Source organism: Thunnus thynnus, chromosome 21, assembly GCF_963924715.1.
Source record: "Thunnus thynnus chromosome 21, fThuThy2.1, whole genome shotgun sequence".
NCBI lineage: Eukaryota > Metazoa > Chordata > Actinopteri > Scombriformes > Scombridae > Thunnus > Thunnus thynnus.
This window is the reverse complement of record NC_089537.1, coordinates 8,821,658-8,838,972: the sequence shown is the minus strand read 5'-3', so window position 1 is coordinate 8,838,972 and position 17,315 is coordinate 8,821,658. Positions and strand designations below refer to the sequence as shown.

The window sequence follows — 17,315 nt, the reverse complement described above, 5'->3', positions numbered from 1 at the left end:
CGTTTCGGTGTGCAAATGAAGCAGTGAGCTGCAAAATAAAGCCAAAACACGGAATACACACCATTTCACCGAAGGGGCAGCTTTCTGATGTTCAAAGACGGGCAGCAGGACACAAATACAGTGTCTGGTGTCAAGTGGATGAGTAAAATTTGCTAGTTTGAGTAACTCATTAATGGTTTACAGCAGGATGCCTGTGACAGAGAAACAAAGGTGCAAGGAACAGTCCAGAGCCAAGTTTAGCATCAACAGTTTTTTCTCCCCCTAAACATGCATTCATAGAGCTGTATAATGAATCTAATCCAAAGCGGTGGGGGCTGATGGAGTGCACAATAGGAGATGTTAGCAGCGAGCGGTGCACAGCGTGCCCTTTGCCGCTGCAGAGGGCAGTGCAATTTTTACTATACTACTGTGATGTGTGCTGTGATGAGTGTAAAAAAAGACCAAGGCAGATTCCAGGATTGAGTCATGTGATAACCCCTCCCATCTCTTCCTGCCTGTATGCTGATCAATAGCAAATTATTCATGGGCTATCCTTGACAGAGATTAGCAGGAAAAAAAAACCCCAAAGAGACAACCCAATGAGAGGACAGTGAAGTAAAAAATACATAACACTGCCCAAAGCAAAGCACACAATATTTACATAACTTGTTCCAGACAGGTGTCACAACTTTTCAGGAACTTTAACAAATACAGATTTTGATCATTTGATCCTGTTATGTGGATAACTGACCGTACAGTCCCATAGTGCATAACCACGCTCACTTTCCAAAGGATTGAATTAAACCTCTAAACAGAAAATATCTAAACATCTGAAAACAGACTTGACAGCCACATAGCAACGACTCGGTAACTAGCCACAGGTTATATGTGTCATGCCACTTCGGTCAAGTAACTGTGTACAAACAGATCTTTTGCTCTTTGTTTGACTTACATCTGTTTCCTACCTTGTTTCTCACAGACGTGGGGAGAAAAAAGAGGTCGGATCACCTGTTTCTTATTTTAAAAAAAGCATAAAAGTATAGAAACAAACTGCCTCAGCATCTGTGTGGGTGCAAGGGTCAAACTATCATGTGTCATATCAGTAAATGACTTTTCTCCACATGTGCAGTTACAGTCGCCCTTAACACAAAGCTGTTACCCTAACTGACTCACGACAGCATAAAAGTGAAGTCATCCGAGCCAGGAAAGAACATTTATGCGTGTGAATTTGGACCAAATATTTTATAGAGCCTTGAAATAGCCATAAACACAACGCCAAAATCTATTCTACATTCAAGACATGTTGCAATGCCCTCCTGTATTTGCCAATTAGATGAAGAAACCTCGCCAACCAAGACAGGAACTTTCAGTCCTGAAAACCTCTCACTTTATCTCCTGTGGTTGCATTTCGATTGCATGAACCACTTGCTTACAAAAATGTATTAAGCTTGCTGATTTTTTTTTTTTTTTTTTTTTTTACACGTCACTAACAGGTTTAAAGATAGAAATTATATGAAATGGCGATTCTTAAGTCCATTTAAAGGATGTGAGCTGGCTCCCGATGTGTCAAGTAAATCCAATGACAAGCAGCATTACCTGGATTTCAAGGAGCTAACCAAACTCTGCTTCATTGCAGCGGGCCTACTCGGTGAACTGTCTGGCTAAAAACAAGCACGACAGCACCGTTTTTCGCGCTGTTGCTCCACCTAACTGTCAAAAACATATAGCTCAGACACTTTTGTTACCAGCGTTTGTTTGCCAAATGCAGAATAAAGGGCTGTGGCAGGCTCATGTTTAGGTTAGCCTCCAGCTAACGGCTAACTAGCACATCTCTCAGGTTTTTTTTTTTTTTGCAGCTCGTCGCATTAGCAGCGGGGTTCAATCAAGCAAACGTGGAGAAGGAAGGCTTGTAGAAGGTTGCAGGTGTTAAATGGTGGTTTTTACCTGTCAAATCGCTAACGGGTGTTATTCGTAGCCGTCCCTCAGCCCCCCACCCTCCTCTGCTTCTCGGTTTTCCCACTCTGTTGCTGAAGGAGCTCAGTTAACGCCGTATTTCCCCCCCACAACAGCGCTCAGGACGCTGCCATAGTCCTGATAGCTAAAGTGTGCCACTGCGCATGCGTGAGGCCTGCCTGTCATGCGGCTGTCAGCTGATTGGTTTTGTCCGGAACAGGGAATGATCGAGATACCTGACCTGAGATCGGTTTTTCTTTCGTTTCTTCTGTGTTTGTATTGATGGACACTGGATGAAACTGACCTCAGAACAGTATAGCGTGGGGGGAAAAGTTGATAACGGGTTTATTATTAGTAGGATGTTTCGTTTCCATTTCGGCTAATTTGAAACTAATACTTTAACACAGAATACCAATAGTCACCTTGCTAAAATGTGGAACTGAAGCCCAATGAATGGAGACTGAAATAGAGCACTATCTCCTCTCTATTTTCACATTTGCCTCTCTCTCTCTGCAGCATACACTCAACCTGACCAAACCTCACCCAGTTCATTTAGTGTAGCAGGTTTCCAGGTATCAATACAGTGGTGGAATTTAATTAAGTAAATTTACTCAATTACTGTACTTAAAGAGCCCCTCCAGACATGCATTAAGACATATAGAAATACTCTGCGTAGAACAATGATGTGTGTCTGAAAAAAAGTGTAATTAGCTCCTCAAAACCCTTAAAATGGCATCTAATCCTTCTCCCGCATTAAAAATTCCAGATTCCGTGTATATGTAACTATTTTTCATTTCAGAGGTTTAACTGCTGGTCTCCTACTTCACAGTAAAGTCCATTCTCAGTGTATGTGCACTGGAGGCTTCAAGTTTTCACATCACCCTTGTGTTGAATATTAGACCAGAATTGGCTTCCAAACTAGTTGTGATGTCACAAACAATGGCTGTAGGCCCGCCTCTTAAAATCAGATTTTCACTGAGTTTAGAGAAACTTTTCACTTTCAGCAGATGAAAGTGAAAACAGGCGTCTAGTGTCAAACTCACCACAAACACCATTCTGTACAGTTCAAACATTCAACTGTAGGAACAAGAAGAAAAACACATTTTTGAGTGGATGGGGACTTTTTGTACAATTTTGAGGTAATTTACTTGTACTTTACTTTAGTATTTCCATTTTATGCTTCTTTGTACTTTTCAGATTAAAGTTTTATATTAAATAATAATTTATGACAGGCTTGTAAAATACAAAACTTAGTAGTTGTGGCTCATTATCATGTTACAGATATTTGAGTTGTTAGCAGTTCCACCAAATAGATAATAATAAAGACATAAAACTTCCCAATATTTCACAAAAAGGTAAGTTTAGAGAAAAGTCTAAAAAGAATCAATCAAAATTTCTGTGGCAGAACTTTTCTTCTTTCCTACACCCGGCTGATATCAGTCACAGTCACAGCCGCTGTTTTTCTGCGAAACAAGTACTTCGATTTAGCCAATAATACTTCTGTACTTTTACTTAAGTATGATCTTAAATGCAGGAATTTTACTTGTAATATAATAATTTTATATGGTGGTATTGCTACTTCCATCACTGGCCTACCCACTAAAACAATACACCTGGAAAAGGATTATTGTGCCCTCTAGAGATGGTGTCACACCAATGCAGCAATACTTCTGCTCAGCCAACTTCATCCAATCTACAATACTCATCAACTTCAGCACCATTAGGCCAACATGCAGTCTGAGACCAGGATGAAAATTAACTGCCTACACATACAAACATGCATATACAAGCACACACACACATTTGTGCTATCAAAGATGCAGAAAACATGATTTAAAAGTCATTAAAGTAATTAAATAATAAAGACCATCCCTTTTGCTAAGTCAATTGCCTGCAATTCACCATGTATGGTAGAATGTGTAAAATATTGTTGGTTACTGCTGTAAAACATACTCAGACAGCAACTGAAACTCATATTTAGAAACTGAGATTCTTATTTATAAAAAGCACAATCTTAAGGAAATATATGCAAATAACAAATTCCTGGCCTTTGTATAAGTCCACAGTGTTTTATTATTTCTTCTGCTTTTCATTGTTTATTATATGTTACATTTTTGTGCTCATATTACATTTTTTTCTTTGCATGCTTTTGTTCTAATAACTCTCATTCCTCTGTAGTCTAATTTCTTTGACAGTTTACTCAAGTAGTTAATGGAGCAGCTACAGATATGATATAAAAATGAATGAATTAGGTTCTGCCACATTTACAAGCCAAGCATGTAAGAGCTAAAATCCATGCAGAGAGTCACCACCTTGGTCTAACTGCTAACTGTAAAACGGCAGCACCAACATACAGGAGCCTCACTAAAACCAATAACTGTCATCTACAACTTGTAACTCTTCAGAATATGATTTTAACCTGCTCGTTTCTACTTCCTGTCTCAAATTTGAAGTGACTCACCGTGATTGAAGGTAAAGGGGAAACATCTTGGCCTCTGTGACTGACTGATGTTGCACAGTGAGTTTGAGCGGGGCAGCACAGACTGGTCACGTTATGAGGCATCTGATTAGGTGACTAACCATGCGCTGCCCGTTAGTCTAATTTAATTACAGCTAAAGAGACATGAGGAAAAAAAAGTTTCCTTCTTTTTTCTTTAGGATCCTCCTTAACAAAATGGATAGTGATGTCCTTTAGGCTTCACTGACAGGGAATAAGCAGATGGTGCAACAGAATTACTAAGAAGTTTTTATTTGGTTCACGTGGAGTCAAATGAGTTTAGCTAAAAAAGAAGCATCCATGTTGTATCCCATCAGTTAATTGAAACATGCATTAAAAGAAACTAATAGTTGTGTTATTGTATTGTAAATGTGCAAATAAAAATGCAGCAATATGCTTAGACTAGTTTACCAATCTGTTGTTGGAGGCATTATCTGGATGCATGATTGATAAGAGGGTTTGTAGTTACAGGAGAAACACAGTAACACTACAAAACATACTGGGAATAGATTCATGTGACTGAAAAATGCAGTCAATATTGGGCCAATTAGTGTCAGATATGTCAACTTGTTTTGAACTCCAGCTTTTCTATGAAATGATTAAACCTCAGTCTATTACTAAATGCAACAATCAGTGTGTAGGTGGAGAAAAACAGCTCAAAATGAAAACAAACTTTGTTTACTGCTCTGCTTGGAATAATGATGCCACAATGAAAATACATTAAGGATAAATTGGTGTAATTAGTAGCTTAAATAAGTAAATTTACATTGATCTTACATTCTAAATGTCAATACAATATAAAAATCTGAGTCTAAACTGAACCCGCACTAGTGAAGGCACATAATCTTATATCTAATATCTTCTTTTAGCAGCAGTTAAAAAGCTTCATTCATAATTAAAATGCTATAAATAAAGTTGTCATTTCTGTTTTTTACTATGTGCTGGCCTTAACAACTTTCACATAACCTTTCCTTGCCCTTGTACTTAAAGAGGAGAATTTGACTCAAGCAATTCAATCAGTTTGTGACAACAAGATTTAAAATGCTAACCAGGCCCTTCTGTAGCTCTGAGACTGGCTTTGCTGTGAACGCAGAGATCACAGGGCTAAAACAGGTGAGGGACCTGGTGCCACAGGAAGAAGGAACAGCTGGGAGTGAGGAGGCGCAGTGCTGACTGCTGATGAGGAGCAGAGGGATTCCTTCTCTGTTGCTCTTCTTGAGATTTCTTCCATTTTTTCCACCCCAGTTAAAGTGGTTTTTTAGGGAGTTTTTCCTTATTCAAATCATGGGTCTACAGACAGGGGATGTTGTATTACTGTACAGACTGTAAAGCCCCCTGAGACAAATTTGTGATTTGTCATATTGGGCTATACATATAAAAATGACTTTGCTTGAGGTGTTTCACCACCTTGTGAACCAGGAACTGCTCTCATACTAACTCAATACTGCCATCTACTGTTTGATACTGTAAATTGTCAAAACTATGCTGCCAAAACCTTTACAAGCTTGATATGAGCTGACAGGAAACTAACCTTCCCCTCAATACAACATACAATAATCTCTATAGACATGCTCCAAGATGTTCCTTTAGGAGCTTACTCATCACTGTATAATGCATAACTGTAAGAAGACACATTCATTTGCTGCAACTCATCTTTAACTGTGTACATTTCAACTATCCTCATTGCTTACAACAGTTTTTGGTACCATATTCCTCAATATATCAACTGAGGCACTCTACACAATACTTCTTCTCCATTCCTACATCAGAAAATCAATTGGAAAGAGAGCATTTATGTTTAAGGCTCCTTCAGACTGGAATAACTTACCATCAAACACATGATCCTTGACATCATTTCACATGTTTAAAATTGGTTTATCTTCTTATTTTGAGATCAATTGTACATGTTTCAGATGATGTTACACCTATATATCAGTGGTTCTCAAACGTTTTCACGTCAAGGACCTGTAAACTGACACAAATTAGATCACCCCCATCTGATAAGATTTTTGCTTTTAGATGATTTATTAAAGAAATTGTACGAAACTCATGACCAAAAATGGTCATATATTCTGTCATTGTGTTACTTATGGATGAAATTATAGTGAAAATAAATTATTCCCCTTGTTGCTTGGGACTCACTGGAACCCCCTCAAGACCCCTGGGGGTCCCTGGACTCCACTTTGAGAACCACTGCTATATACAATATACCATACACTATAGGCCTACATCCTCTATTCTCTTTATCATATTCTTACTGGATAGGCATTTGTTCATGGCCTCTCTGTGGCCATCTAGTGGTTGTATTTACTCATGTACTCATCTTTCTGATATTTGTGTGTGGACTGTCTTTGTTGTAGTGTGTCTGTCAAATTGTTGATTGTTATTTTGTTTCTGTCTTTCTTATTACTTAAATGTCTTTGCTTCATTCATTTTATTTTATTTTGTTTGTATTGTATGTTAGGACCCCCTCGAAAACAAGATGGTTCATCTCAAGGGGTGTATCCTTATGAAATAACCTTGAACGTATCTATAATTGGTAGTTTATTGGTTTCATATAGTATTTTCTATATAAGGACAAACTACAACATTTTGTTTAGAAAATATGCTGCCAAAACCTTTTCAAGCTCGATATGCATTCACAGGAAATCCGTGAAATCAGAGTTAAAACTAAAAATAATGGTTTCAGATTACATCTTTCTGACCAAGGTAGAGAAATAATAAAGAATTACATTGTATAAAAGGTTCAAAGCTTAGATTAAGCAATACGTATGTATGTAATATTTACGAAATGTGGCTATCATGACAATTTTGTTTAATAAATACAGCTTGTTGTTATACTTAGTAAATCAACGTATATAACTTGTGGTTCCGTGTTGTACGTGGCGCCATGAACGCACCACTGTAACCAAGGTAATGACGCTCTTCTCCGTTACCAAAGCATTCTCAAGGCAAACACTAGCTGGGTAGCTAGGCTAGCCAATCTGCCAGATAATCTTATGGCTATGATATAAGCCCCGTTTAGTCTGTTGACCAGGTTGAAGTTGAAGTACAAAACAGTTTACTACCACCCTCGTATCCAACATATTACATTTAGCTTGTAGTCTGTTCGCTGCGTGGCCTAAATTAGAGGCTGAAACACCCATTTTTTCCCTTTTGGATCAGCTCAGTCTGCAAGGTAGCTAACTTAGTAACGTTTGCTCCACAGCCACCATGGTAAGTCGCTGCTATCATTTGCTGTTCATGGGTAGCCAGGCCACCTGTTTGCTTTAAAAAGTCAGCATGCTAAACATTTAGCGTTAACGTTGCTTTCCAAACATGGTGCTCGACCTGGATTCAACGACGAGTAACGTTAGATACTTAGTAAGCATCCCCATAGATAAAAGCTCATGTGAATAGGCCCTGTCACATATTAGCAAGGGGAAATCCCTCTCAACTTAGCTCATCAGCTAGTTGTGGGTGCTCTGTCTCTTTGTCTCTCTCTGCCCACATTTTACTTGTGGTGCCAGTGTTTGTGGCGAGGTTAATTTGTCTCCTCTTGTCTCCATGCAGGCTGAATTTGGGTTCAATGAACATCATCAGAACGAAGTCATCAATTACATGCGGTTTGCACGTTCAAAGAGGGTGCTGAGACTCAAGACTATTGACTCATGCTTTGAGGAACTCAAAGATAGCAGGTGACAAGTCATACTTAAAGGACGGGTTCACAATTTTTCATATCTGTCTTAAAATAAGAGTCAGATGCTAGTATGAACCCTGGAAGAGGTTTTCCTTGCTGTAATCATTCCTCCTGCTCATAATGGCTGTTAAAAGATCCCCTTCAAAGATAGTAGGTGACTAGTCATACTCAAAGGACAGGTTCACAATTTTGCATGTCTGTCTAAAAATAACAGGCAGATGCCATTATTAACCCTGGAAGGGGTTTTCCTTGTTGTGATCATTCCTCCTGCTCATAATGGCCGTTAAAAGATCCCCTTCAATATAAGTGATGGAGGCCAAAATCCAGTGTGTCCACATTTAAGAATTAATCTGAAGCTTATATGAGGCTTCATCAGTCTGAGTTAGTCATATCAAGTGGATATCTGCCACATTTACAGTCTTTTTTAACATAAAATTCCCTCTTTGTGTTTCCTCGGATAGTGTTTCCCTGTTGAGCTGCGGTGGAAGTTTAGTAACAAAAAGAGGGACTTTGGCACTAAAAAGACTGTAATGTTGAAAGATATTAACTTGATTTAAATAATTTGGACGACTGAAGCTTCAAATTAGCTTCAGAGAAACAAAATACATTTTTGCTCATAAGGAGGACTGTGGATTTTGTCCCCCATCAATGACATTGTAAGTGCACAGCGTTTCCCCTATAATTGTACAGACCTGGTGGGCCACTAGGCCAACGAGAACCCCCACTAGGCCAAAAGTACGCCAAATATCCATTTATTCAGAAATCAGAGTCCCTTTAAATTACTGCAGGTTGGCTAACGTGAGCATGGCACTGCCTAAAAAGAGAAAAAGCTCTAACGTGGGTGACGGACAAACAAATATGTTAATGTTTTTCTCCAAAACTCTTGAGTCAAGCAAAAATACAGATGGGGAAGAGGTGAGAGGGACAGCTCATGCAATAAATACACCTTATTAAGTCATCCTCTCCTTGTGACCACTTTGTTTTAAGTCTTGAATATACCAAGCAAAGAAAAATTTCAATGCAAATATAAATTGCAGACCACCTGCTGCGCCACCTGCCCGAAGCTGACAGTGCGAACGTCCCTATAGGGTTTTTTCGGTTTGTACCACCAGGTCTGAAAAAAATTCTAGGGGAAACACTGGTACATTTTGAAGAGATCTTCTAATGGTCAGTATGAACAGGAGGAATGATTATGGCAAGAAAAACCTATTTCAGTGTTCATTTGGGCACCTGAGTGTTGTTTTAAGACAGACTTGTAAAAACTGTTGACACGCCCTTTAAGTTTTTAGTGTCATTGTTTGAATGTAAATTCAACTTTATTTCACACTACTTCAGATCCATAGCCTATAAAAGGAAAATGTAACAGACACAACAATAAAGTGCTTTTCAGTTCAGAAGGATCTACAGCGTGTGTGTGTGTGTATGTTTCTGTGTAAAGGCTGGTGGAGGAAACCTTCACCGTGGATGAGGTGAGGGAGATGCTGGATGGGCTGCAGGCGGTGGTGCGTGGTGAAGTGGAGACGGAGCTCATCAACACAGCCCACACCAATGTGCTGCTGCTCAGGCAGCTCTTCTCCCAAGCTGAGAAGTTTTATCTTAGACTGCAGACTGACATCTCAGAGCTTGAAAACAGGTGAGCAGTGAATAAGGAAGCAGATTGAGACTTCCTGTTACTTCCAGCTAGCATTTGATGGAGGGTGAGGAAGTGAAGTTTGTGCCCATATTAGTACAAAATGTTCTTACAGGACATAATTTATTGTTCAAAGTCCTCTAAGATTATATATTTTTAACTTCTATGCACAAGATAATAACTTCTGTTCACAACTTATCATTGCATGTTATTATCTTGTGCACACAAATTAATATCATTTAGATTGTAGATCATATCATATCCGTAATAACTTGTGTGCAAAACATCTGGATCTTGTGCGCACAAGATTGAAAAACCCATCGTTTCAGACTTTTTTGGCTCAGAGTGGCAATAATTCATGTTAAATTAGCTGTTTAAACTTTTATTTCAAATATTGAAGCAGCTTCAGGTCAAACAGAGTGTCACATCACAGTAATACGTGAGCTAAGCCTGGTAACACCTTCATGTTCATGAGACAAGCATCTCCCCTTTTTACCCGAGGCCACTTCCTCCTAAGCACTGCTTAGATTTAGTTTCTCTCACACGCAGTATGCCAGGCAAAAAGGTCAGTGACAAATCACATGCACTTGTGTGCATAACCCTTTTTCCATTACAGAGAATTTTCCTTCTCTCGACGTTCAGTTTTAGCCTGAAAACCACAACTTCTGCTACCCTATGCCCATATTTTAAGGTCAGGTCACCCAGATTACAAATAAACAATTTCTTTCTTAACAATCCCTAATGATATTGAACAATGTAAAGATTTTGAGATATCTACCATTGAGATTTTTGCTATCAGGGCAATGCAATAGAGATGCATGAGATAGCTGAGGTTTATTTCAAATGTATTTTTCAGATTTTTAGCACCACAAACAATATTCCAGTTACAGTAGTCTCAGAGCTCCTTCACGGTCTGCCCCGGGTGTAAAATATCTTTTGTGATATGGGTTAACTGACTCTTAAATCCTTACACCTGTCACGATTAAATTTGCAATTTTCCTCGTATTATTACACATCTACAGTCATTTAAACATATTACTGTTTCATCTAATGTTAAGCTTATGTTCAAACTTTTTTTTTTTTCTTTATGTTTTTGAGTGCATACTTGTGAAGCGGTGATACCGGTCAAAGTCATGCGATCACATGACGTGATGGGTTTGTAGTCATGTTTTGATAAAAGTATACATAAGAGAATTGCCTAAAATTTCTGTTGTTACTAAGTCAGGAAGCTGAGAGTGCTTTTTTTTTCATATTACAAGCCTGAACTCAGAGAAACACAGCCATGTACATGTGATACCAGGAACAAAGTAAAATCACTTTTGAAGCATTCTCAGAATGCACTTTGCACTCCTGACATTTCAGCAGGACTTACAGTATCTCGTCACAAATATAGTCAGACCTTAGAGGTATAGAGGTGGTATATTTAGGAAGACTTGCTCTGTAATTAAAGAATATGAATGGTGATTGTCCAAAACTGTTGGATCTTATAGACGAATCTGAATGTCAAACTACAGCTCAAGCACATGTCAACCTGCTTCTCTTTTTGCCCGTGAGAAGGAGGAAATAAAGGTTTTCCATGTTCTCTTTCTTCACATAATCTGACACCAGAGCAAAATCTCATAATATATGCTGATCTGCTGAAAATACGATAAAAACTGTGATAGTTTTGAAACTACGTTAAAAACTGTCACAGTTTTGAAACTACGTTAAAAACTGTCACAGTTTTGAAATTACGGTAAAAACTGTGATAGTTTTGAATGTAGTTTTCTATAATGTTTAGGTGAACTTAATTCAACTTTTGACCTCTGTAACCTCTCAACTGGTTAAAACACTATGAGTGTTTTTGAACTTTTCTTTTGTTTGTGACATAGTTGGTGGGTAAACAAGCCCTCTACGTGACTGATACGGTGTTTAAGAGAAAGGAATACGCCCGTCTACGTGTCTTCATCTACTTCTTGAAACCACAATTAAGCTCTTCAGAGCACTCTGTTCACCACAATACTTTTTTTAGTGTAATTGCCAAACTGACATGACATAAGTAAAAGGGTGTTTTATTTCCCTTATCAGATACAACTGCCAAGTAGATAACTATCATGTCAAAAAAAACAAACATTGTATTAGCAAGCTGACACCGCAGATATTCAGTATTGCTTACGAAAGATTTAATACATTAACTTTATATTTTTTCGACACATGATTTTGTTTTATCTGAACCATTTTTTTTGCTCTTCTCTACCCGTATAGGAAGCTGTTAGAGCAAGCGTTTTAGTCTTCCTGTCTCTGTTAATTTATTCGTTAATCGGCTGTCCATTTTTTCTCTACCTGTATAGGGAGCTGTTAGAACAAGTGGCTGAATTTGAGAAGACTGACTTTAAAACCACTGACAAGGTGAGTGACTATAATTTGACCATAGATGAATTTGTCATTAATCTTTTGCTCAAAGGGGGTCCACACCCATAGGAAATTCAGTATCTAGAGAGCAGCGCAGCGTTTCACTTCATTTTCGGTACTCCCGTACATCAGGCCATCTGTCCTTTAAATGAAGCCGTGCGGTTCATTAGTCACACATCACTGAGGCTGACGTGGTTTTGCAAGGCAAGCTTACAGTAAAAACAAATCGACTTTGCAACACAGTACTGCACACCTTCATGGGTTTGGTTATTCACACCTCCTGCCAAAGGTCCTCTAGTCATTGTTCCGGTTCTAAGAAATGTTTCACCAGATGGATGCAAAAAAAATGTGGTTTTATTTTTTTCCGCTGTAATGCAATAACAAGGGATAGTTGTCAAGATGTTTACAACTGATATGTCAAATTGTGAAACTGTCACATGTTTAATTATTTACAGATAAACCAGGAAACAAGCAAACCCAAGTTAGCGCCGCTGAACGAGGGTGGGGTTTCTGAACTTCTTAACAAGGTGAAGAGATATATTACATAGACTACATGTAAAGATTAAAGATTAAAGATTAAGATTAAGATTAAAAAGTTGATCAATTATCATGCTCATACAATCATCTTAAATATTTCAGGAGATAACAAGACTACAGGAGGAAAATGATAAACTGAAAGCCAGGCTGCGGACTTTAGAATCCCAGGTATAAAAATGAATCAAACAGCATCTTTTCTCATAAACAATTCAGTCATTTATGTTCTTAGCTCTATGTCTTTATTGATTTTTACCAGGCTATGAGTGCATTAGATGAGAAAACCAAGGCAGAGAGAGCTCTGAAAGACCTCCAGAAGGTGCAAGGTGAACAACAGGTACCGTTCCATGTCTGACGTTCAAGTAGCATCATCTTTGTGTGTGTCATTTTGTGTTTGCTTTCCATTTTGCTACTTTTAATTTTCATCTGAACAATTGCTGTCATTTGTTTTTAATTGCCAACTTGGACCCCCGCATGGTATGTATCCAGCTGGTCATAACGTTGCTTGTGTCTCTCGCTGTGAATAGGAACGGAGCGTGTATATTCTGTAGCGTCAAGAGGAAATATCCATGGCTGCCGTTCATACCATCTGAACTGAATATGTTGTTTCTTTTCCGTTTTAAGCTGGTTGCTCACTCCCAGGAGATCAACAGTCTAGAGGGCACAGTGGCAGCTTTGAAGCAGGACTATGAAATGTCTCTCAGCATCAGCGCCGCCTCCCAGAAGCATCTGCAGGAAAACCTGATCTCCTCCAAACATGAGCTTCTGCGAGTGCAGGAGCAGCTGGCCTTGGCAGAGAAGGTACATCAGTGTGGTCTTTAACTGCAACTTTGCAGCAACCAGTTACTGTAAAGGTATTGAGACAACTGATGGGGGTGCATCAAGCTTCTCATGTCTTTATGTGTGTGTTTTTGTCCAGGAGTTGGAGAAGAAGTTTCAGCAAACTGCAGCTTACCGCAACATGAAGGAGATCCTAACCAAGAAGAATGAGCAGATCAAAGACATTAGAAAGCGATTGCAGAGGTGAGCATTCATCAATAAAGAAAAAACAATCCAAACAACATCAGAGATATCAGCATGAGAAGACAATGGCTGCTAAATTCAAAAAACTATATTATTATCTATCTATATCAGTATTATGTTATGGAAACCTCTTGTCAGTAATGTGTAACAAGAAAAATCACCACTGTGGCCCTTTAAATTTAAATATTTTCGTTCTGTTCTGTGTTGTTTTTTTCTTCTACTTGTAAAATCGACTTTCCTATTATGATATTTGACTAATTTCGGTTTTGTACCGCCCTCTCTTTCAGATACGAGCCCAACGAATGAGTTCTACCCAAGACAGCTGCTTAAACAGATGTCCAAGTGGTAAGACAGGACCAAATTTTACGACTGTGGTTTGGACAAGAAACCGTCAGTTCCACTGCTGTTAGACAACAGAGACGGCAAAAAAAAAACAAAAAAAAAAAACACTTCCTCAAGGAATTGTTTATACATGCTTTATCTGGCATCTTCAGTAGTTATTGGCTTTAGCAAAAAAGCGGGTGGTGGTACACACAACTGAACACACAAATGAAGTAGTGACAAACGATAGCCTTCTTCAGCTGTGCTTTTTTTCTACGTCTCAATTTTGGAGCTCACTTACAGTAGCTAGCAGACTTCCCTCAGTGCTCTATGCAATTACTATAATGTCCCTGTTTAAAGAGGCCTTGTCCATTTGCTGAACAGACACTGTCTGCCTGAACCTTTGCAGTCTTATCTATCAGATATTTATAGGTAATGTTTAGCTTCTTAGCACTGGGTTGTTGATTATTGCTATTTCACTGATCAGTCTTATTTTAGCAGCTCCCTTTGTCCTCAAAACGCAGCCTTTAATTAAGTTAGTTTGTTATTAGTAAACAGCTTCAAAATAACATTTCCTGACCCTTTAAGGTCAATTTTGCTTTGATTTGTTACCTTTTAAAAGCATTTTCACAAAAAATATTTCCAATGATCCGATGCTCTGTGAAAGTCTGATCATTGAAAATATACCCAGCTTCTTGTATTTTATTTTTTTCTGCTCTTGCATATTGACGACACAGATAGTAATCTAGGATGATTTCCCTACTTCCCTATACACAAAAGGGCATAGAATATTTTTGTCTGGAAACTTTAACTGTGTACTTTTCGTATTGCTGTGGGTAATGGAGTTTAAGAGAAAAAAAAAATATACATGATGTTCATGAAGTAATGCTCTTGTAGAGTATGATATATCTACCCTATATTACACTAGATGTGCATTTGTTTGTATCGTGCAAAGTATGGGGTAATAAAAGCTGTTACCAAATATCTGGTTGTTTTTTAGTGAGTTTAGTGAGCGTAGTTTGTCATCATTGTATGCAGCAATCACACAATAATAGAAGTGAATGAATTACAAACATATTGAACTGAATAAATGTCTGGAACTGACTGACTCAACAAGGGGGCACCATCCTGCAATTACAAATGGGGGAATTCACACATAAATAAAATATGTCTTCATAACCCATCAAAAGCTGTACACTCAACATGCTGTGGGATTTTATAGTCTCAGTTACATTATGTGGTGTTACATAAGCATTTAAAAGGATCTGACATTAACCACTACATGGTTTCACATGCCAGTACAGCTGTGAGTACTCAAGTCTATTTTTTTCCCAAATATTATTTTTGTTATTTCTGCCTGACGTGTGAGAGCTCAGAAGAGGGAAAAGGGAAGAAAAAGAAGGGGATAACGTACATTTACAATACATTAAAACAGGACGTTATGATTACACAGTACTACTGTATTCACTGAGAGACCGGAGTGCTCCTCTGATGGCTCAGATATCTGTTACAAACTCAAGGTTAGATATTTTTAAAACATTTTTCCTTTATTAGCTACTTTAGTTGACACTAGAAAGTGATGAGAAATGTCTTTACAGAGAGAAAAATGGGGATGACATGTAATAAATGACCTTGGTCAGACTGGAGATGTTGCTGTTACTGTACTTGTTTCATGCTGGCCTACCAGGACACATCAAACTTCTTTTTATTTAATATAATTTTTTACTCATATGAGTCAAAACAAAATTAGGTAAGGCTGCATACACTTTCACAACAGTAAGTAAGGCTGTTATGACAGAATCTTAAATGGTTCTGTATAAATTAATGCTGGACTACAGAGACTAACCAAAGATTGGTGAGATATTGGTCAGAAAGTTCACATTAGGGGCCTAAATGATCATTTATCATAAGATGCATGCTTTGTTAAGAGCCTACAATAGGATATTCTTTTCTCACTTTCAGGATGTCTTATCACGTGCACTTGCACAATGCGATTGCATAAGAATTCGTTTTTGTTCATAATTTAGCACATTTAATGACTTTATCTGCTTCATCAAGTGTTTCATGTGTCAAGAAAAAGACTTCACTGTTTTTTTTTAACGCAGTCTTGTTTGTGTTAACCAAAGAGGATAGAGACAGTGACAGTAAGAAACAAAGTGGTCACCAGTAAGTCAACTGTAAACCCTGTGTTGTTTTCAGTGAAACTCTGCAAGCCACAGTTTGTCCTGATTTAAACTTGTGGGTTTTACAATATGCATTACTTTCCTTCATTTTTGTGTAGAATAAAGGGGTAGAGATGAATCCAAATTATATGTATTAAAAAAAAAAAAAAAAAAAAAAAAAAAAAAAAAAAAATTATATATACATATATATATATATATATATATATATATATATATATGTGTGTATAAATAACAGATGGTTTCCCTACTGAAAACAATATCCTTAAAAATGTTTTTATTCTAATACCCAAATAAAGATAATTGTTTGTGTGACTATGTGGTTGTGTGCATGCATCTGTTTTTCGATTGTGAACTGAGGGTTAACGATGTCGGGGAAAGTGCTGATAATTTCACATAACATGCAAAGTCTGAGCAGTGTGTATCAGTGCATGCAATAAATCACAGTAAGGAAGTGGTAACTAGTGCTAAACTCAATTTCTGTCACTGCTGAGAGCAGCGAAGGTGACAGTACTTTCCCACAGCAGAGGGCAACTGGTGATCATGGTTGGTGTACCCATTCACAGCTTCCTGCTCGTAGACAAAGTATCAAAGGGGTTCTCTCAGTTTCACTAGCACGACTAAAGAGTTTGTTGTTTAGTTTTTCTTCGGAATCATCGAGCAGAGTTCTGCTTGTGAGCAATTACGTACATTTCAAGAGCGTTTCTGAATAATTCATGACGTCCAGATACTGAATTTTAGAGGAACAACAGATAATTTTAAGCTTATATTCAGTCATCTTGGGTTTGAATATCTTCCTCAGTATCAGTATCATACAGCTTTATGAAACAAGATGAATACGGTATATGTGATAGCGTCACACAGTGATGACTTTTTTTTTTTTTTTTTTTTTTTACTTAAAAGTCAATCCTTTTTGTGTAGCTCAGTATCACATACATGTATCAGAAGGCCCACATTCACAATGATTCTCAACCTTACTCAAGCTCTGCCCAAAAACTCCAGAAAAATGGGAGAAATCTCAAATCCCACCAATCCATAGATGACAAGCGGAGCAGTAAGAACCACAGACAGACATAAACAATTACAGACATAGACGAAAATTGGGGGAAAAAAAGGAAATCAGGTGTA

The 17,315-nt window shown here is 38.0% G+C and overlaps 2 protein-coding genes across 5 annotated transcripts in view; one reads left to right on the top strand and one right to left on the bottom strand.

Annotated features, from left to right (window-relative positions):
* The window catches only part of LOC137172867 (dnaJ homolog subfamily C member 13), a 32,717-nt gene extending 30,636 nt beyond the window's left edge, over nucleotides 1-2,081 (bottom strand). For all 4 annotated transcript variants that reach the window (XM_067577452.1, XM_067577449.1, XM_067577450.1 and 1 more), the window contains exon 1: nucleotides 1,924-2,081. The gene's annotated coding sequence lies outside the window, so the exon portion shown is untranslated. The remainder of the gene's footprint in view (nucleotides 1-1,923) is intronic.
* A 5,277-nt stretch (nucleotides 2,082-7,358) lies between these two features.
* Nucleotides 7,359-14,991, top strand: lztfl1 (leucine zipper transcription factor-like 1). Its single transcript, XM_067578212.1, has 10 exons — nucleotides 7,359-7,645; nucleotides 7,982-8,106; nucleotides 9,547-9,741; nucleotides 12,069-12,126; nucleotides 12,585-12,656; nucleotides 12,769-12,834; nucleotides 12,923-13,000; nucleotides 13,288-13,464; nucleotides 13,583-13,686; nucleotides 13,974-14,991. Exons 1-10 carry the CDS (start codon nucleotides 7,643-7,645, stop codon nucleotides 13,990-13,992), a joined length of 897 nt encoding a protein of 298 aa, XP_067434313.1. The 5' UTR covers nucleotides 7,359-7,642; the 3' UTR covers nucleotides 13,993-14,991.
* The last annotated feature ends 2,324 nt before the right edge of the window (nucleotides 14,992-17,315 follow it).

Coding starts and splice junctions, on each gene's coding strand:
- lztfl1 (XM_067578212.1), top strand. Junction 8,107..9,546: donor GAGGAACTCAAAGATAGCAG/GTGACAAGTCAT, acceptor TTCTGTGTAAAG/GCTGGTGGAGGAAACCTTCA. Junction 12,127..12,584: donor ACTTTAAAACCACTGACAAG/GTGAGTGACTAT, acceptor AATTATTTACAG/ATAAACCAGGAAACAAGCAA.